Source organism: Rhinoraja longicauda, chromosome 5 (genome assembly GCF_053455715.1).
Source record: "Rhinoraja longicauda isolate Sanriku21f chromosome 5, sRhiLon1.1, whole genome shotgun sequence".
NCBI classification, from domain to species: Eukaryota; Metazoa; Chordata; class Chondrichthyes; order Rajiformes; family Arhynchobatidae; genus Rhinoraja; species Rhinoraja longicauda.
In genome coordinates, this window is record NC_135957.1 from 47726785 (window position 1) to 47749349 (window position 22565).

Here is a 22565-nt window from a genome sequence, read left to right on the forward strand (position 1 = left end):
GCAGATGCAGCAGGCAGTGAAGAAAGCGAATGGTATGTTGGCATTCATAGCGAGGGGATTTGAGTATAGGAGCAGGGAGGTTCTGCTGCAGTTGTACAGGGCATTGGTGAGACCACACCTGGAGTATTGCGTACAGTTTTGGTTTCCTAATCTGAGGAAAGACATTCTTGCCATAGAGGGAGTACAGAGAAGGTTCACCAGATTGATTCCTGGGATGGCAGGACTTCCATATGAAGATAGACTCGGCTTGTACTCGCTGGAATTTAGAAGATTGAGGGGGGATCTTATCGAAACTTACAAAATTCTTAAGGGGTTGGACAGGTTAGATGCAGGAAGATTGTTCCCGATGTTGGGGAAGGGAAGGAAGGGAACATTCATACGATGTTCGTATGAATGGGAAGGGAAGTTCTAGAAGGGATATGAGAGTAAGGTCAGGGCCAATTGTGACCGGTGTGAGAGGGGAGGTAAATACCGAAGTTAAAGTGTTGTATTTAAATGCGCGAAGTATAAGAAATCAAGTGGATGAGCTTGAGGCTCGGTTAGACATTGGCAAGTATGATGTTGTGGGAATCACTGAGACATGGCTACAAGAGGACCAGGGCTGGGAGCTGGATATTCAGGGGTACACAACGTACAGAAAAAACAGGCAGGTGGGGAGAGGGGGCGGGGTAGCTCGGTTGGTAAGGAATGATATTCACTCCCTTGCAAGGAGTGACATAGAATCAGGAGATGTAGACAATAGACAATAGACAATAGGTGCAGGAGTAGGCCATTCAGCCCTTCGAGCCAGCACCGCCATTCAATGCGATCATGGCTGATCACTCTCAATCAGTACCCCGTTCCTGCCTTCTCCCCATACCCCCTCACTCCGCTATCCTTAAGAGCTCTATCCAGCTCTCTCTTGAAAGCATCCAACGAACTGGCCTCCACTGCCTTCTGAGGCAGAGAATTCCACACCTTCACCACCCTCTGACTGAAAAAGTTCTTCCTCATCTCCGTTCTAAATGGCCTACCCCTTATTCTCAAACTGTGGCCCCTTGTTCTGGACTCCCCCAACATTGGGAACATGTTATCTGCCTCTAATGTGTCCAATCCCCTAATTATCTTATATGTTTCAATAAGATCCCCCCTCATCCTTCTATATGGATAGAGATGAGGAATTGTAAGGGTAAAAAGACCCTAATGGGAGTCATCTACAGGCCCCCAAACAGTAGCCTCGACATAGGGTGCAAGTTGAATCAGGAGCTAAAATTGGCATGTCACAAATGTAATGCTACAGTGGTCATGGGAGATTTCAACATGCAGGTAGACTGGGAAAATCAGGTTGGTAATGGACCCCAGGAAAGAGAGTTTGTGGAGTGCCTCCGAGATGGATTCTTAGAACAGCTTGTACTGGAGCCTACCAGGGCGAAGGCAATTCTGGATTTAGTGTTATGTAATGAACCTGACATGATAAGGGGACTCGAGGTAAATGAGCCATTAGGAGGCAGTGACCACAATATGATAAGTTTTACTCTACAAATTGAGAGGGAGAAGGGAAAATCGGAGGTGTCAGTATTACAGTATAGCAAAGGGGATTACAGAGACATGAGTTGGCCAAAATTGACTGGAAGGAGGCCCTAGCAGGGAAGACTGGAACAGCAATGGCAGGTATTCCTGGGAATAATGCAGAAGTTGCAGGATCAATTTATCCCAAAGAGGAGGAAAGATTCTAAGGGGAGTAAGAGGCACCCGTGGCTGACAAGGGAAGTCAAGGACAGCATAAAAATAAAAGGGAAGAATTATAACATAGCAAAGAAGAGTGGGAAGCCAGAGGATTGGGACTCTTTTAAAGAGCAACAGAAGATAACTAAAAAGGCAATAGGGGAGAAAAGATGAGGTACGAGGGTAAACTAGCCAATAATATAAAGGAGGATAGTAAAAGCTTTTTTAGGTATGTGAAGAGGAAAAAAATAGTCAAGGCAAATGTGGGTCCCGTGAAGACAGAAGCAGGGGAATTTATTATGGGGAACAAGGAAATGGTAGACGAGTTGAACCGGTACTTTGGATCTGTCTTCACTGAGGAGGATACAAACAATCTCCCAGATGTTCTAGTGGCCAGAGATCCTAGGGTGACAGAGGAACTGGAGGAAATCCACATTAGGCAGGAAAAAGTTTTGGGTAGACTAATGGGACTCAAGGCTGATAAATCCCCAGGACCTGATGGTCTGCATCCCAGGGTGCTTAAGGAGGTGGCTCTAGAAATTGTGGACGCATTAGTGATTATTTTCCAATGTTCTATAGATTCCGGGTCAGTTCCTGTGGATTGGAGGGTAGTTAATGTTATCCCACTTTTCAAGAAAGGAGGGAGAGAGAAAACGGGAAATTATAGACCAGTTAGTCTGACATCAGTGGTGGGGAAGATGCTGGAGTCAATTATAAAAGACGAAATTGCGGAGCATTTGGATCGCAGTAACAGGATCGTTCCGAGTCAGCATGGATTTACGAAGGGGAAATCGTGCTTGACTAATCTACTGGAATTTTTTGAGGATGTAACTAGGAAAATTGACAGGGGAGAGCCGGTGGATGTGGTGTGCCTTGACTTTCAGAAAGCCTTCAACAAGGTGGGCAAAATTAGAGCACATGGTATTGGAGGTAGGGTACTGACATGGATAGAAAGTTGGTTGACAGACAGAAAGCAAAGAGTGGGGATAAATGGGTCCCTTTCAGAATGGCAGGCAGTGACTAGTGGGGTACCGCAAGGCTCGGTGTTGGGACCGCAGCTATTTACAATATACATCAATGACTTGGATGAAGGGATTAAAAGTACCATTAGCAAATTTGCCGATGATACAAAGCTAGGTGGCAGTGTGAACTGTGAGGAAGATGCTATGAGATTGCAGGGTGACGGACAGGTTGTGTGAGTGGGCGGATGCATGGCAGATGCAGTTTAATGTAGATAAGTGTGAGGTTATCCACTTTGGTGGTAAGAATAGGAAGGCAGATTATTATTTGAATAGTGTCAAGTTAGGAAAAGGGGACGTGCAACGTGATCTGGGTGTCTTAGTGCATCAGTCACTGAAAGGAAGCATGCAGGTACAGCAGGCAGTGAAGAAAGCCAATGGAATGTTGGCCTTCATAACAAGAGGAGTTGAGTATAGGAGCAAAGAGGTCCTTCTGCAGTTGTACAGGGCCCTAGTGAGACCGCACCTGGAGTACTGTGTGCAGTTTTGGTCTCCAAATTTGAGGAAGGATATTCTTGCCATTGAGGGCGTGCAGCGTAGGTTTACTAGGTTAATTCCCGGAATGGTGGGACTGTCATATGTTGAAAGACTGGAGCGACTAGGTTTGTATACACTGGAATTTAGAAGGATGAGAGGGGATCTTATCGAAACGTATAAGATTATTAAGGGGTTGGACATGTTAGAGGCAGGAAACATGTTCCCAATGTTGGGGGAGTCCAGAACCAGGGGCCAGTTTAAGAATAAGGGGTAGGCCATTTAGAACAGAGATGAGGAAAAACCTTTTTAGTCAGAGAGTTGTGAATCTGGAATTCTCTGCCTCAGAGGGCAGTGGAGGCCAATTCTCTGAATACATTCAAGAGAGAGCTAGATAGAGCTCTTAAGGATAGCGGAGTCAGGGGGTATGGGGAGAAAGCAGGAACGGGGTACTGATTGAGAATGATCAGCCATGATCACATTGAATGGCGGTGCTGGCTCGAAGGGCCGAATGACCTACTCCTGCACCTATTGTCTATTGTCTATAAGTCCAGAACAAGGGGTCACAGTTTAAGGATAAGGGTGAAGTCTTTTAGGACCGAGATGAGAACGTTTTTTTTCACACAGAGAGTGGTGAATCTGTGGAATTCTCTGCCACAGAAGGTAGTTGAGGCCAGATCATTGGCTATATTTAAGAGGGAGTTAGATGTGGCCCTTGTGGCTAAAGGGATCAGGGGGTATGGAGAGAAGGCAGGTACGGGATACTGAGTTGGATGATCAGCCATGATCATATTGAATGGCGGTGCAGGCTCAAAGGGCCGAATGGCCTACTCTTGCACCTATTTTCTATGTTTCTATGTTTCTATAACAGTTCATATCCATTGGGTTTCCTTCATATGCCATGTTAGTTATATATTAACATCTATAACATTAGTCAAAAGCCAAACACTAACTAGGTAAATGTACATTGAAGACTGAGGTACACTCATGAACGTTAACAACAGTTACTGTTTCACCATATTCATTAGACTGGAGAATACGATTAATACAGTCGATAGAGTGAGGAAGAATGGGACCTGTAATCTCTAAACTGTTTGAGTCGATAGAACCAAGGCAACTCTTGACTTTTCCACATGTATTGGCAACCTTTAAAAGGGAAAGTAAATAAAATTATGATTAAGTGGTTTGAGTACCGATTGTGGACTAGGAAGAGTAAATTATTTGCTATATTCAGTTGATACCGCCCGCGCATGTATCCATCCAGTGTAAATATTTCCTGATGGCTTTTCCAACTGACATTCACCCTTTGCTGGGTCAACCCAATTCCTACAACCGTGCTACGTTCCAACTCTATTTTTCTAAGATTTTTTTTTAGATTTAGATTTAGAGATACAGCGCAGAAACAGGCCCTTCGGCCCACTGGGTCCGCGCCGCCCAGCGATCCCCGCACATTAACACTACCCTACACCCACTAGGGACAATTTTTACATTTGCCCAGCCAATTAACCTACAAACCTGCACGTCTTTGGAGTGTGGGAGGAAACCGAAGATCTCAGAGAAAACCCACGCAGGTCACGGGGAGAACGTACAAACTCCGTACAGACGGCGCCCGTAGTCAGGATCGAACCCGAGTGTCCGGCGCTGCATTCACTGTAAGGCAGCAACTCTACCGCTGCGCCACCATGCCGATTTCATAACAAGATTTGGAAGCAATACTATAGGTTCATACAACTGTGATCACTGTTAAATTATATCCAATCTATAAAATTGGCACTTAAAGTAATACCATTTTTTTTCAAAAAATTATTTTGCAATACTTTTCAGTTGCCTTTGGCAGCTTCAGCCATTTAATGTTAGAATGGAAGAAATTTACCTGTAGCAATTGCAAAGAAGCTCCAGGGAAGGCAACTGGGCAAAGCAATGTTGGTGGCAGGCCTCTTTGTGCACCGTCTTGTGCAACTGTATGTGACGAATTCATCAAAAAGGTGATCAAGGATTCTGCAGAGGACCCTTCAACAACAACTAGGAATTCAAGCTGCTTATCCTGTTGTTGATGACGTCTGGTTACAATGATAAGGAAATACACTTCATGTTTACAAAAAATATTTGATATCACTATTAGAGTGAGATATTCTACTCTTGGTTTCTTTCATTCTCCATCATGCAAGTTTTTGTAATGTATAATAACAAACAATGAAAGGACATGTAACTTCACATGTATATCATTAATCAGGCAAAATATCACAAGGCACCTCATAGGAGCATTCCCAAACGACACTGACACTAAACTGCAAGGACATATTAGGTCAGATGGTAAAAGCAAAGATAGGTGTTGAAGAGAACTTAAGAGGAAGAATATAGGAAGGAACAGCAGATGCTAGTTTACACCAAGGGAAGGGTCTATGCCGACGGATGGGAAGAAGTGATTAGTTGGAAGTAGTGAAATTCCCAGTGGATTATGTGCTGTATGCGAAGGCTGAGGGGATGAAAGGCGAAGACTAGGGAGACCCTGTTCCTGTTGTGAGTGGGATGGGGTAGCAAGAGCAAGAATGTGTGAGGGGCTCATCTATGATAGAAGAATACAGATTCTGAAATGCAGGTCCCTGGGAGCTGAAGTCACAGTTGCAGTTGAATTCATTTGATTAAGAGACCAGAACTGAAGGAATGACAAAATCTGAATAGTAGAAACTGGAGCTGTTTCAGAAGAGTAAAGCCATGGAGGAATTTTGAAATTCAACTATAAGTTGGTTAGATAGGTTTTAGACAGGCACATAGATATAATGGTGGAATATGGATCACGTTTGTAGGCAGAGATTAGTTTAGCTTGGCATCATGTTTGACACAGACACTATGGGCTGTAGGGCCTGTGTTCTAATGCTATACTTTTCTATGTTCTGTGTCAGCAAGTTCAGCAGAGACAATTGAACTCCAAGTTTGAACAATTAGAATAAAGCTATTCAGAAACTTATTAGAATGCCCAAGTCTAAATGAAATGACAGTATAAAGTTTATGTAATAACACATTGCATATTTCATTAACATTAATTCAATGGAATGTGGACTGTCACTGAAGCACAAAATAGCTATAGCAAAGTAAATGGAACACATGAATTATATAACAGAAATTATGTACTAGTGAAATACAAGATAAATGACTAGAAGCAAGGAGCAATAAAATAGTGATGGATTTGTGGAAAGCAGTAGACTTAAGGATCAACTATAACCAGTTGCTGAAATCTATGTTGTGCCAACTAGTACTCACCAGTACTAAGTGCAGCATTTTTCTTCATTAGATCTCACCTTTGCAGTATTCTCACCATCAAGGCAGAAGTTTATGGGTTCAGATTTGAGGAAAAACATCTGGGCTGATCCTCCAGTACAGAATTAAGAGTGCTGCACTGGTAAACATGGTGTTCCAGGTAAAGTTTAAGGCAGCAAGAGATCCCCATGATGAGCAAGAAAATGTACTCTTGTCCTGCCAAAATTTGTTTTGCACAATATTATCTGGTGGTTATCATGTTGTGCATAGCAGGCATCCATGAAGAACAAGGTTCTGCTTCCACGTGATGCTGTAAAAAGCCTTGGGACATTCTGATATGAATGTGAGCAGTGCTACATAAAGTGCTTCAAATATTACTCTGCATTAAATCATTGTAACAGAATTATATTTCAATGTTCTAATATGCTTGAGTGGCATTTCAGAATAAAACTATTTTGACTTTGAATCTTTGCTGTGTACCAGTAGTTCCTCATTTCTTAGAACATCAAGATCAGTGTAGGATCCCAATCACCATCAGTTATATTAGTCATCACAGCACGATTAACTGAAGGATCAAATCTACATAGTTGTGCTATTGAATGAATAAGTACAATTAGTTTGATAGGAGCTACATCTCAGGCATTTCATTTTCACCCAAAAATCACAATTTATTCTATTTCACTTCCAGTTGTTCTATTGAGCAAAATCTGTGTGGAATTGTGGCTTCTTCCAAAAGCCTGACATCAACACTACTCTTAAGTGGATCTCTAAGGTTAACCACTAATGAACCCGTAGGGTTTGTCTTGTTTGCACACTTGGCTAGTAAAAAAAAGAAACAAACAAATATTCAAAGGATACAGAGAGCATCCTGATGAGTTTTCTGTAGCAAAACCTTCCTCAGATTCTGTCACAGAAGTCTTTTCAATCCATAAAGAATGTGTATTAGTCACTGTTTGGTTAACACTTCCTTCGTTATTTCTACTAAAGAGAGAAACTTTAAAATACTTATGCAATCCAACTAACTAAAAGATAATTGTTAGTTAAATATTGTGATCAAAAACGACTTGCTTCTTTTTAAACTTGGGACATCAGCCACTTAGCCTTTGGAGCTGTATGAATACAATAGGTGGGGGGTGGGGGAGATACAACTACATCTTAACTTTTAACTACTTCTGATGGTTCACAATATAATTATAGATCAATGCTATTCTAAATATATTCCAAATCTCCATGTGCCTTATAATGATTAGAACCAGAGATGTCTTGGTGTTAAATTTCAACATCAAGATTAGAACACCTTCTATTAATTTAAATACATTGCAGTCTGTGTTTGAGAGCATTTAATGTGCTCTGCAAATAATATAAATTGGAAAATTAATCATTTGTCATTGTGTGCCTGCATTTAGTGCTTCACAATCACAAGACAAGTCTATGGGCTGAAAGATAAAGGCATACAAAGTTTATTCCAAGGCAATTATACCACCAAGAAACAAAAATTGGAAACATCAAAAAGTCCAGTGCACACTGGAAATTTAAAAGACAGTAGCAAAATGGCAAAACAATTCCCAGCAAAGAAAGAATAACTTTATATTGGTTTACTTACAGGAAACCTGGTTTAAGATGCATTAATCCATACCCTTCTAGCAAAGAAAGGTTCATGTGACCACTTTCCTGAGAGTGCTCCACCAAATATGTTGAAAAGACAACTTCTGCACAAGATGAAATGAACAAGGAAATTATATAGGCTGTTTTCTCTCTAGAAAACAAATCTAATCATCACTTCCGAAATTGTAGTTCAAAAATAGCATTGTTTATTATAGTCAATACTTGATGCATAATTTGTGAATTAGCTTTTGCAAAATCAGTTTCTTTCACATTTATCAATTTTTGCACTTATACTATTGGTTATAGGCAGCTACGTGAAAGGTTAAAATATTAAAATGGTGGAATTGTTAGCAAGGATGTACAATCAATATTCATAAAAACTTTAAAAACACACAATTCAGATTTTTCATGTCTGTGCTATTAGATTTGATCCAAAATGAATAATGCACAAGTAATTTTTACCTGACAATCTCATTGCATCCAAAACTTCCACACTTGCTGGATACAACAAGGCAGTAATTGATTCTCTTCTGGATTCAAAAGCAGCCCTGAAGAGTACTGTGAATTGGTAGGTACAGATATAAAAGAAAGGGCAATGACCAGATTGCAGAAGGTCAAAGAGTGAGCTAAAGGTCGACAACCTAAAAGAGAATTTATTGCAGGTTTCAGTGTATGAAAATTATTTGCATTCCTTTAGCCACAAAGAATGATACCATAAACAGGTTTAAATGAAATATGTATTTTAAAAGACTAAAATGTCTCATATTCAGACCAAATTCTTCACAAATATCATCATATTGTCATCAGTTTTCACTAGAATTTTAAGTGAAACAGCATCATGGCTGCTTGGTTGAACCAATGAGTCATCGCATTTGCATCTGTTTTGACAGTTTCAATGCAGGTGTAGCGTAGGGCCCATCCTATATTTATCCCCATCCAGAAGCTATTTCATTAGTGTAACTGCATTGATTTTGAGACATTGGCACTAGTGCTAATTTCAGCAAGAATTTTCAACTGATTAAAAAGTGCAATTAATACTAGGCCAATAATTAATCTCTTTGACAGGTCCTATCTTATGAAGGTTGAACTTCTATTAAACAAAGGATAAATTTTGATTATTTTTGAGCAGACATCTAGTCAGATATCTGCACAATGGAAGGCATGTAACTATTTTAACTTTTAAAATTCATTTAAAATTGTGTAACTATTCCACAAGCAAAGAACAAACATTTTAAAACCAAAGATGACTGAACATACATATGGCACATTTGTCAATTATTTTCTCACAACTGAAAATTAGGACTCAAATGCTGGATATTTTTCTCTGCGTGTCATTTTTTTCTGACTGTTTATTATTGGCTTACCAGTCTTTCATTAGAATATTCTGTATCTTGTAATCTGGATTCCACTGTAAGGCATCATCAATTGATACACTGTTAACTCCAATTCTTGGGAAAAGCTGCAGCCAGGGCAGCCTTGGGTACATCCAGTATCTCAGACTCTGTTGGAAGGCACATGTTGCTGTTGGGCTATCATCGGGTTCCTGAATTAATGAACAAACAAAAATAAAACTTGTGAAAAGTAAGGCATTTGCTATGATATATAGGAAGGAATAACAGTAGGTAAAAGTGATAAAGGATGAATTTCTACTGTTTTTGAACTGATTTCTGGTCAGAAACCTGCACAGCGAAAAGTCGTATATTTCACAGAACAGACATTTCTAAAACGTTGAGATGCTGCCTGACCCGCTGAGTTACTCCAGCATTTTATGATACCTTCGATTTGTACCAGCATCTGCAGCATCACATTACAGAACTCCAAGTGAAGTGGTTTGAAGAGACAATAATTTCTGGCATTTTCAGGACCAAAAGAAACACATTTGTCCATTTCATAGCCTAAATCATCTCAAAGCTGGCATGAATTTGTATAAATTTTAATGACCCACATGAAAAATCATGAATTCTGCTTGTCTAGTTTTTTTTCCTGGGACATGTATTCTGCGCTATTTAAAAGTTGATGACATTCTTCTGGCTGAGAAGTGTCACTTTCAGAGCAATTTAAAGTGATAAATGAAAACCATCATAAGGAAGCATACTAGTGGAATGTCAGTCGTTGCTCAAAAGATTCATTCTTACCTCAATAAGTGGATTTCACTCTGGTGCTTTGAGCACTAAAACCAGACAGACATTCTAATACAGAAGTCTAAGCTGCAAAAGGGCTTCAGAGAAGTGTAGAGTGTTCTTGAAAATATCCCTCAATTATCCCCACCAAAAAAAGATTATCTGGTTATCACCATGTTCCCATTCATGGAACATCGATTGCAAATATGTCACGCTTTTCACCCCACACTACAACAAACAACGCAAAGTTATTTCATTGACAGCAGTGTTTTGGAACATTGTTGTCATATGTTTACGTATTCTGTTGTGCTGCAGCAAGTAAAAATGTCATTGTTCTATCTGGGACACGTATGACAATAAAACACTCTTGACTTGAAAGGCATCAGAGAAATGCAAGTCTCACTATTTTTTTTTTAAAAGGGCTTGTTTTTGGAAATGTGTTTCTATCAATATATTAAATACTGTTATTAACTGATATTTCAATTACCCCTCAAAAAGATATTTTCTACTTCTAAGAATAAAAGAAATTTGAACATTAGTCATAAAGACATGCAGCACAGTAATAAGCTCTTTAAATCATTGCATCCATGCAAAACGTCAAGCACCCCTCCTGCACCAATCCCATTTTTCCTCACATCTTCATCACTCCACTTCTCTGCAATTATCCTATCACCCACCCACACCAGGAGTAATATACAGAGCAAATTATCCTACCAACTGGGACGTCACAGGCATGTGCGTGGAAATCAAAGCACCCGAGGAAAACCCATGCAATCATAGGGAGAATGTGCAAACTCCACAGAGACTAAACCCGAGGATAGGTTCAAAATGCCAGTCTCTTTTACTTTGAGGCAGCACAGTAACAGCTGCGCAACTGCATATAATTAAAAAGAACAGTTTCTTTTTGGACACGTCAGCAGTTTTACTTAATTTTATTGACTGGCAATCCAACACAACTAATTATCCTCTCAGTGAGTCAAAATTTCAGTGACCGTGGTTTGTAGTTGGTAGTTTCAAACTGTTGGTTTCAAATATTTAATGACTGGTCTGCATATTATCAAATAGTTCACATTCATGAGGTCAAAGCAAGGCACTTTTTCCTTAATCTTTGGTTTAGGTTGCTATATATTTTCTTTATAATTATACAATTAATTTGCTGGTTATTCCAAAAACAACCAATTTCCTTTTGAGATATTGTCATTTTATTTTGTAATTTGCACTCATTTAATAATATTTGTAAAAACAAAACTGCTGATACTATGTATTCTTTAAGAGATCATTATTCCCATCTGCAATTTATTACTTGTCAAATGCTTTGGAATATTTAATACATTACATACATGTCATATTATTTACAAAGTGCGAAATCCAATCAGAGTTTTGACAGGCGCACATGTGGATCCATAATAAATCTGCCCAAAAGCTTAAGTCTATCACACTCTTGATTAGTCCAAATAAGGCATTTGGATATCAGGAGGCAGGTCACTTCCAACCTTAAATTGGTTCTTGTATCTGCAGTACTTAGGTAACTAATTGGATTTGTGTCCAACATTCATTGGCATGGGATTTAACAAAGTAATGCTGAGAGGAGAGGGTTACAAGGAGGTCTAGATTAAAATGGTTATTGCATGGCATTTACATGGCACAGATGTTATAATCATCCATATTGTGCAAGCCCTTTTTTCCTGTGGGAAGGGATTGTGGTGAATGGACCAACACCAGTGAACACTGTTATTTCCAACAGCGAAGGGGGAACATAGTTAATGAATCACTTAAAGATGACCTATAGGATGCCCAACAAATTCCTACAGGGAAGATACCATACGAGAGAAATCAGTAACAGGGCAATCGTCTTCCTGTTAAGAACACCTCCTGATACTTCTTATGGTTTTGTCAGAAAAACAAGCCATGCCCATTATACAGTACATCTCTAAAACAAAAAAATCTCTAACCCAACTAGATAAACAAGGAATAAAAGGAATAACTGGGGAGATTTGTACAATTAAGGTAACAATTCAATGAACTTTTAAGGACAAGAATGCCAACGGTGTTCCTTTATAAGCAAAATATTTCATCTGATGTAATTACTTTTTAAAAAAGTATTACTTTTTCCCCCTTGACAATTTGTTAAATGTACAGAAGACAGAAGTGAAGACCCACTCCACTGTAATATGTAGCAGCACAAAAAGCTGATGAAAATCAATATGTTCTTAATGAGTGAAAACTGTGATAGAGAAATGAAAATAACACTTTTTATGTCTTGAAGATAATTTGCATTATACAACAAAAAATGTTGTCTAAATAATCTTTTAAGGCAGCGCCTCTTGTGCATCTCTTCAATGGTGGGGAGGCCAATACCCGTGATGGACAGGGCAATGTCTACCACTTTCTGTGTGGTCATTCTGGCACCATTCAATCAGATTATTGATCTATCACCTGTCTCTGACACATCGTTTATGTTATTCATCCAACAACAGTGGTATCCTCTGCAAATTTAAGGATGGCTTTGGAGTTGTGTACAGCTACACTGTCTTGGGTATAAGAGAGTAGAGCGATGGTCGAAGCACGCACCTTCGAGATACTCCTGTGAGGATGGTCTTCCAGGAGAGAGTTGTTGCTAAATTCGTACTGATTGTGGTCTACTGAAGAGGAAGTCAAGAGGATCCAACTACATAAGGATGAGCAGAGACCCAGTTCCCTAATTTTGATGATGTTTAGAGGAAATGTTGGTGTTGAACACCAAGCTGTAATTCAAAAGTTATGGGAGTAGAATTAGGCCATTCGGCCCATCGAGTCTACTCTGTCGTCCAATCATGGCTGGTCTCTGCCTCCTAATCTCATTTTCCTGCCTTCTCCCCATAACCCTTGACACCTGTTCTAATCAAGAATTTGTCTATCTTTGCCTTAAAAATATCAGATTAACTGCCCTCTTGACTAAAGAAGTTCCTCCTCACCTCCTTTCTGAAAGAGCGCCTTTTAATTCTGAGGCTATAACCTCTAGTCCTAGACTTTCCCCACCAGTGGAAACATCCTTTCTACATCAACTTTATGTATGCCTTTCATTATTCTGTAATTGTCAATGAGGTCCCCCCTCAACCTTCTAAATTCCAGCGAGTACAGGCCCAGTGCCGTCAAATGCTCATCACAAGCTAACCTACTCATTCCTGGAATCATTCTTGTAAACCTACTCTAGACCCGCTCCAGAGACAGCACATCCTTCCTCAGATATGGGCCCCAAATTTGCTCACAGTACTCCAAATGCAACCTGACCAGTGCCTTATAGAGCCTCAGCATTACATCTATGTTTTTGTATTCCAGTCCTCTTGATATAAATGCGAGCATTGAATTTGCCTTCCGTACTACCATTAGTCAGTCGATGAACAACAGCCTGACATGTGTTCGTATGGTTCAAATGGTCCAGTGCAGCATAGAGAGGCACTCACACATACTGTCTAATCACACAGATCAAATTCAAGGAAACCACCAAATAAAAGATTTCCTGACAGAAAGTCGAACATGCTGATAATTATAATACTTCACACAATAATTTTTTTTCTACAGAATTCCTATACAAAAGGTTCCTTTTAATATTTGAAGTGGAAGGCAATTTAAGAAAGCAAAGGGAGAATTTTGCTAATTTTCACAATTTCACCATGTTCATATTGTAATTATTAACAGCAAAATAGCTTCATGTCAAAGTGATGCCACTCATAATGAATAAACCAACTTTGAAAAAATGTCTTGCCTGTTTAATGTGAACTTCTTCAGCTTTCATTGCCATTCCATTTGTGGATCCACCGTCTGATAACACGTTGTTATACGCTTTTGCCCAGGATAAAGGAGTAGGTGAGGTAATGAGGATTCTTGTCTTTATACTCCAATCAGTATAGCCATCTGAGTAAACACTGGGCTGAAGTTCACTACATTCACCCGATTCCTAAAAGAGTACATTTTTAAAGCAATTTAACTCAAGAATTTATTCAATAAAAGGTATTGACACAGGTTATAGGTCTTCCCCACATTACGAACACTTGATTTGCCTACAGCCTGTAAATACAAAGTGTTTGGGTGCCTGATGACTGCCTGCGACAGGCATCTTCTGCTGTGCGGAACTCAGCCCACGGCAACATCATTGCATCTTGCAGAGAAATCTGAATGGTTGAACCAGAGAGGGGAGGGGGGAGGAGAGAGTTGGGGGTGAGAGGGGAGTGGGGGGGGGGGGGAGAAGAGAGGAGGGAGTGGGGGAAGAGAGGGTGCTGCACAAATGCAGGAGTGGTTTGGGCCCAACGGGTCCACTTGGTCTAATATAACAACAAAACAATCTTAACTATGTTAGCACTTGACATGGGATGTTGTCCCGTCCTCCCATTACTCTCGTCTCATGCCTGTTGACAGTCAGACATTCAATCATTCTTCTATTTTTTTTTACTATTTTGTTTCGTGATTTATTTTAACAGTAAATCACCCAAAACTCAGACCAAGCACGAAGCAAGAATTCAGGAATTAGAGAAAATTATATTACTGGTGAGATAAAGGAGAACATGTATGTATCAGAAATGCACAGCTGATATGTTCTCATAGCCAAATGCTTCCTAGATCTTTAAAAAAAATACAGAATCTGTAGATAACACGTGTTCAATACATGAAAAATGTAATCATTGGGACATTATATATTAAATTGTTTGCACCTGCTAAAAAATAATTAAATAAACACCAAATTAATTTCTAAATATAGTAGAAGAATCAGAAACATGAAGAAGATAGATACAAAGTATTGGAGTAACCTTGTGGGTCAGGCAACATCTCTTGAGAAATAGGATGAGTGACGTTTCAGGACAGGACCCTTCTTCAGATTGGAGTCTGAAGAAGGGTTCCAACCCGAAACACCACCCATCCTTTTTCTCCAGTGCTGCTGCCTGGCCCGCTGAGCTACTCCAGCACTTTGTGTCTACCTTCAGTATAAACCAGCATCTGCAGTTCCTTTCTACAGAATCATAAATATATTTTTTTATGCGACATTATATATTTAATTTACTTGGCAATATTAACTGCATTTGTAGGTTCCAAACTTACTTTAAGCTGCAGCCAAGGGGATGTTGAATAAAGTGGACTCTGACTGCAACATTGGGATTCACCATCTTTAAATCTCTTCAACTCCCCGCTAATTTGATTATATTCTGCCTGTAGATACCCATGTTCATCTTTCAAATCAGCAATCTCCGTATTCAGCTTTTCATTTATTTTTTGCAATGCCTCACACACAGAGGTCACCTGTACGCCTTCATAGCCCGAATTAACTTTGAAGATATCCAATAGTGTCTGTGCAGCCTCAAAACGTGCTTTTTCATCTTCACCTTCTTGATGATTCAATGATAAAGATGCTACAACTGATCCTTCCTTCTGAACTGAAGGACCAGCAAAAGGAACTTTAATTATTTTTGGAAGATCCTTTTGTTGTCTCTGGCCATACTTTTGTTTTGCCTTCTTATGAAATGCCAAGACATTCTGGGGATAGTTAAAATGGTTTCCACCGTGTGTCAGCTGACCTAAATGAAAATAAGAAAGCTTGGTGATATGACAGTTTATGCTAGTTAGCACTTGAGAAACTGTTTAAGGTTCAAATGGTGATATTTAACAGGCAAAGAAAAGATAACATGAGGAAGACACAATAAATAAGTATAGATGGTCTTTTATCCATCCGAAAATAAGTTATTTTGCACTTTCTTCTTCGAACTGACCCTGCAGTCTCTTCCGGAGCTGTACTCCTGTAAGCCAGTGTTGATTTCCACAAAATAACATTTACCTTTTTCCTAGGACCAGAAAACATATATTTCACCCCTACAATCAACTAACAAGCAAATCTGCCCTGTTTTAGTCGATACATCAAAATCTGGTCATTAACTTCGGGTCAATTTTATGCATTGTCAAAAAACTAAAAGGTGCTATTTTAATGGTTACACCTAGTAAAGGGCTAGATCATAAGTAGAAAGTAGACACAAAATGCTGGAGTAACTCAGCGGGTCAGGCAGCGTCTCAGGAGAGAAGGAATGGGTGATGTTGCGGGTCGAGACCCTTCTTCAGACGAGGGGGCGGAACAAAGATAGAATGTAGTCGAAGACAGGAAGACTAGTGGGTGAACTGTGAAGGGGATAGAGAGGGAAAGCAGGGACTATCTGAAGATAGAGAAGTCAATGTTTATACCGCTGGGGTGTAAACTACCCAAACAAAATATGAGGTGCTGTTCCTCCAATTTGCACTGGCCCTCTGACAATGGAGGAGGCCCAGGACAGAAAGGTCAGATTGGGAATGCGAGGGGGAGTTGAAGTGCTGAGCCACCAGGAGATCAGGTAGGTTAAGATGGACTGAGCGGAGGTATTCAGCGAAACGATCGCCAAGCCTGCGCTTGGTCTCGCCGATGTAGAGAGGTTGACACCTGGAACAGCGGATACAGTAGATGAGGTTGGAGGAGGTGCAGGTGAACCTCTGCCTCACCTGGAAAGACTGTTTGGGTCCTTGGATGGAGTCGAGAGGGGAGGTAAAGGGACAGGTGTTGCATCTCCTGTGGTTGCAGTGGAAAGTACCTGAGGAGGGGGTGGTTTGGGTGGGAATGGACGAGTTGACATGGGAGTTTCGGAGGGAACGGGCTCTGCGGAAAGCAGAAAGGGGTGGAGATGGGAAGATGTGACCAGTAGTGGAATCCCGTTGGTGGTGGCGAAAATGTTGGAGGATTATATGTTGTATGCAACGGCTGATGAGGCGGAACTCGAGGACAAAGGGGACTCTGTCCTTGTTACGAATGGAGGGAGGGGGAGCAAGAGCGGAGCTGTGGTATATCGAGAAGGCCCTAGTGAGAGCCTCATCAATAATGGAAGAGGGAAACCCCCGTTTCCGAACGAATGAGGACATCTCCGATGCCCTGGTATGGAAAGAGCCTCATCTATAATGGAAGAAGTAGTTTAACATGATCCAGGATCATTCATTCCACACTAGGTTCTGCTAGGATGTACTCCTAGAGGGGGGTTATGCAATGGAAAATGGTAACTAGGTGTCCATTCCTGAAAACACAGTAGCATATGGAACTGACAGCGTATAATCTGGCAATCGGTTGACGTGGAGCATTACACAACATTACTATTATGCTTTTGCCAAATATCTCCATTCTGTTTGTGGTGGGAGAGAGAAAAAAAATCCCAATAAAAGACACAAATTTGCACACACGTCCTATCCTTAAACACATATTGTTATTCCAGATTATACAGTGATATCAAAGAGATTGACTGGAGATTTAAGACATCAATTCAGAGCTGTTGTGTTTCAGTGTCAGTCATGTGAGTGGAACACAACATCAGTGGGAAGGTTACATTTGCATTCTAAAAATACTCTTATTGCCCCAGAATGTCTAGAAATAGGAACGTTTAATATCTTACTTTAAATTATGGAGCACTGAAATAGAAAAGGCAAAAAAAAAAATCCTTAATGAACACCATTGACAACATATGCCGCAGGAAGAATTAACCATATGATTACATTGTTTTGGTTATTGTGCAATACTGATCATGTTTGGTGACAATTCAGATGCAAATAAACTTTAAAAAATATCTTTGTCCTGACTCAAAGGCTGCAGGGAAAATGCTGGGAACTATAGGCCAAAGAGCTTAACATCTGTAGTTGGAATGTTACTAGAGAGTATTCTGAGGGATAGGTTATCCAGGCATTTGGATGGGCAAGGGCTGATTAGGGATAGTCAGCATGGTTTTGTACATGGGAGGTCATGTCTCACAAATCTGACAACACCCCTCCTCTTTTACCCCAACCTCTATCTCTCTTGTAGCACCTGTACCCTGGATCATTAAGCTACCACTCCTGTCCCTCTCTTAACCAGATTTTCCTAGTGGCTACAACATCCCAGAGGCATGTACTTATCCATGCCCTGAGTTCATCTGCCTTATTTCAATGCAAGAGGCCTGATAGATGAGTGCTATTCAAATCTATAGTCCTTCCTTGCTCCCTTTCATGCCTATTCTGTCCACATAAATTTCTTCCATTACAATCCACACCGACGTCCAGCCTTTCACCAGCCTCAGGTCCGCATTGGATCCCACCCCCTGCAAATCTGCTTTATACCTGACATTCCATCATTACAACTCGAAGGATGGTTCTTAATGCTTCATATCCTTGGATTAAAATTATTTCTTTTAAATGAACGAATTACTTTGTGTTGTGCTGTTAAAGCCTGCTATTGTCCTAATGCTAAACAGAAAGGAAGGCGGTGGTCTGAGATGCTATTTCAGCAGCTCTGATACAGTTACCTCAGGGGCTGCAAATAACTTGCAATTTGGTGCTTGCTTCATACAAATCAATAAAAGGTCATAACTGTTATGTTAAAAGACTGCATTAAATGAGATTTTAGCACCTTATGCAAAAGCCTTTGCAGAGGCACAGGCTTAAAAATAGGCAGAATCAGGAAAAGAAAGATAATGGTAGGGATGGATGTCCCTTTATGAGCTAGAAAATTGAATGTTAAAATTTGATATTTTAATGTGTCCATGAGCAGAAATAGTTACAACGTCACAAGATAAATTGGGACTATCTGGGAATTCAGTATGATTAAATCATTGTAATGCCTGGGTATTCACCTTCAGGATGATTCTGATCGAAATTTTGAGTCAGCAGCATTTTTTTAAATCCAGTAATCTCTGAGGTGTGAATTTCTCGCTCAGATAAACTTATGTCAGATTTAAGGGATTCCTGGCATTCTGCGACAGTCATGCTATGAAATATGTGAAGCGCTAATCACATGCAAAGAATTCTCACAAATTCAGATGGAAAAAAGATAAATTATTTATGTACTAACTTTTTTAACATTTTATTAAGCATTAAAAAAATGGCAATTCTGCATGAGATTATGTTAAAAATATTACACAAAGAATTAAAATAAATATTTTAGGCATGTATAAAACTTTGAAATGTTTATCCGAGTGAATAATAATCCACATTTATAAAATTAGAATTAGAAGTCGTTAAACAGTAATTATGGCTTAGTGCAGCATTAAAAATCTCAATTGCAACTCATGCAAAACGTGTTATTTCCTGAATTTTTAAAATGCATTAAAATATATAAATGTGTAGGAAGGAACTGCAGATGCTGGTTTAAACCGAAGATAGACACAAAAAGCCGGAGTAACTCAGTGGGTCAGGTAGCATCTCTGAAGAGTAGGAATGGATGACATTTTGGGTCGAGACCCTTCTTTAGACGTAAAAATGTAATTGTCTTGTTCTCATCCGTTCACCTCTACAGATTATGCTAAAGAAACAATGCACCCAGTGGAGGAAAGGAGAATTACTGGCAACAACTTCAGGATTTCCACATTAAATTGCCAATGTACACACTTCAGAAGCTGCTGCTGGCTCTCCCCCAGAGCTCATAATTTCAGGACTGAGATAATAAATATACACCCAGACAGACTGAACTATAGATATTTTCTACCCAAAGGTGTTGTGGATATTTATTAATTTTGTATATTCAAAGATAGAATGTCAGATTTTTGTACATTAAGTGAGCAAAGAAAGAAGTGGTAAGTGCAGGAAACGACAAAGGTAAAAATCGATGTTCAAAAATGTGCACATTATCGGAGCAGAATTAGACCATTTGGCGCATCAACTCTACTCCGCCATTCCGTCATGGTTGATCTATCTTTCCCGCACAAGCCCATTCTCCTGCATTCTCCCCGTTACCTGACACCCGTACTAATCAAGAATCTATCAAACTCCATCTTAAAAATCTATTGACGGCCTCCACAGCTGTCTGTGGCAATGAATTTCACCCCCCTCTAACTAAAGAAATTCCTTCTCATCTCCTTTCTAAAGGTACGTCCGTTTATTTTGAGGCTATGGCATCTGGTTGTAGAGTCTCCCACTAGTGGAAACATCTATCCACTCTATCCAGGCCTTTCACTATTCGGTAAATTTCAATGAGGTCCCCCCTCTGCAAACAAGAGGAGGCAAAAGAGGCTGCTTCTGCTTCTATTTTTCATGTTACAGTAAGTGTTCCAAAGACTCATGATCCTCAGATATATTTTGTCTCACAGCACAAAAAACAGGCCCTTCAGCTCACTGTTTACACCAATAGAAGATGAATAGAAGTGTATAAAATCACGAGGGGAATAGATGAGGTGAAAGTACAGAGAATTTTCCTATGGTAGGGGAATCAAGAGCTGGAGGGCATAAGTTTAAGGTGAGCAGGGAAAGATTTAATAGGAACCCAAGGGGAAACTTTTCCCACACAGGGATTGGTGGATATATGGAACAAGCTGTCAAAGGAAGTAGTTTAGGCAGGTACAATAAAAAAAGTTTTCTAGGTCAGACACAAGTTTGGGCCATGTTCGCAGTACATTCCTCCAATAACACAGCAATACCTCTATCACCTAAACATAGCATTTTCATTCCATGCACTATCATAATTCCAATTACTGAATAACAATGATTTTAGTAATCATTAGAGTAAAATTAATCAACTTGCATTTCATGCTGTGTTCTGTTCCACTCAGTAAAGAAATACCCAGGTCTATTAGCATTCACCAGGAATAGATTTGTCACAATAAAATATAGGCAGCAACTAGAGTAATAACTTTGCCAATTTTTAACTTCACCTCAATTTTAATTAAATAACTAGATTATTGTGTTTCTGTGGCGGAATATGTAACTGAGGAGAAGTCTCATTGGGAGTGATTCTGCCAAGGATGTGGGGTTTGCCATGCAGGGTTGGGGCAGTAAGAATTTGAAATCTCTTAACTCGGTTCTGTTTATGTTTGTGCCTGTACACAGAGGGAGGGGAAAACAGAAAAAATTAAAAAGAGGCACATTCAACTCATACAAAATACCCTTTCAATGAGCATTGTTTTCTTATTAGGAAAGACGCCATGCACTAAATTAGAAACATAGCAGTTGTATATCAAAGACATTTCCAAAATATGGCCATTACAACACAAAAAATAACAAGAAACTACGCAATCAAAACAAATTTTATGATACGTTTGCACGACTGGAAAGCTGTTTGTACTGTAAATAGAGTAGTTCAGACCGTTCATATCGAAATCTCCCCATCTGTGTAATTAATCTATTTGAAGACGGATTCTATGTAATACCAACAGATAAACGTTGCTTGTAACCTGGATAAATAAGCAATTTCCATTTGTGAAACCGGCACTGAACCAAGGATTAAAGTTTTACCCTGGCCGTTTGACGCGGGGTTGGAAGCGGGTGTTGTACCTGCTGAGGGCGGGGACTGGCTGGCCTGCTCCTTCCTGCGGAATCTCTCGGCCTTCAGCGGGAAGACGATGGGCACATTGTTCATGTAGGTCTTCTTGCCTCCTGCGAAGTGAGCGTCGCACACTTTGTGATGGGCTTTCGGCTGCCACACACTAAATTTCCTCTCGTCTAGTCGCGACAAGTTGCAGATCCAGACATCTCGCAGCGTCTCGTCCTTGGGGAAGACGTGGAAAGAGAGCTCCTTGTTCTTGAGCGTGTTGTTGAAGCAGCCCGGGACGCAGCAGTAGGTGCCCACCATGATGATGACGGCGGCCGGGGCTGGGGGCGGGGGAGGGGGGAACTCACATCCCAGCTTGCAGTGCGCCGCCCGTCAACAGACGCATCGCCGCCACGAGCATCATGGGAGTTGTAGTTTAACTCTTTCATCACTGGACCATGAGCAGAAGGTCAAGCAGAAGGATAGGAACTTTATTTATCCCAGGAGGGAAATTAATCTGCCAACAGTCATAAAAATATCAAATACATGCAACATGAAGAATGTTTTATTGTCCCAGTTACAACAATTAAATTCTTGCAGCAGCACAACAGAATATGTAAACGTAGCACATTGTAAACAATATATACAAAATGAGAAGAAAAAGTTCTGTGTGTGTGTATATATACACACACACACACACACACACACACACACACACACAAGCATAGGTGCACATAAAAAACAAACAATAATAGTGCAATAATAAAAATAATAGTATATGTAGTTCATAGCTTATTTGAGGTTGCAGTGTTTAATAGCCTAATGGCTGTAGGAAAGAAGCTGTTCCTGAACCTGGACATTACAGTTTTCAGTCATACGTGGTAGGAACAGAATTAGGCTCATCAAGTCTACTCCGCCATTCAATCATGGCTGATCTATCTCTTCCTCCTAACCCCATTCTCCTGCCTTCTCCCCATAACCCCTGACACCTGTACTAATCCAACTAGTCGAGACCCTTCTTCAGATTGATGTCGGGGGGGGGGGGGGGGGTGGGACAAAGAAAAGATGTAATTGGAGACAGGAAGACAGTGGGAGAACTGAGAAGGGGGAGGGGAAGAGAGGGACAGAGGATCTATCTAA

The 22565-nt window shown here is 40.2% G+C and overlaps 1 protein-coding gene across 1 annotated transcript; it reads right to left on the reverse strand.

Annotated features, from left to right (window-relative positions):
* Positions 1 to 1113: 1113 nt before the first annotated feature.
* On the reverse strand, positions 1114 to 21746 carry LOC144593912 (protein downstream neighbor of Son-like). Its single transcript, XM_078400045.1, has 9 exons — positions 21449 to 21746; positions 15254 to 15726; positions 13926 to 14117; positions 9425 to 9603; positions 8523 to 8701; positions 8059 to 8164; positions 7314 to 7436; positions 5071 to 5257; positions 1114 to 4343 (listed from the first exon to the last, which is right to left on the reverse strand). The coding sequence occupies exons 1-9, from the start codon at positions 21744 to 21746 to the stop codon at positions 4146 to 4148; spliced, it is 1935 nt and encodes a 644-aa protein (XP_078256171.1). The 3' UTR covers positions 1114 to 4145.
* Positions 21747 to 22565: the final 819 nt, after the last annotated feature.

What these genes read in the sequence shown, in the direction of transcription:
- LOC144593912 (XM_078400045.1), bottom strand. Translation starts at nt 21,746, where the DNA reads ATGGTGGGCACCTACTGCTGCGTCCCGGGCTGCTTCAACAACACGCTC. An exon ending in CCAGTCCCCGCCCTCAGCAG is followed by an intron (nt 15,727 to 21,448) that starts GTACAACACCCG and finishes ATTTTCATTTAG; the next exon opens with GTCAGCTGACACACGGTGGA. An exon ending in AATATTCTAATGAAAGACTG is followed by an intron (nt 8,702 to 9,424) that starts GTAAGCCAATAA and finishes ATTCTCTTTTAG; the next exon opens with GTTGTCGACCTTTAGCTCAC.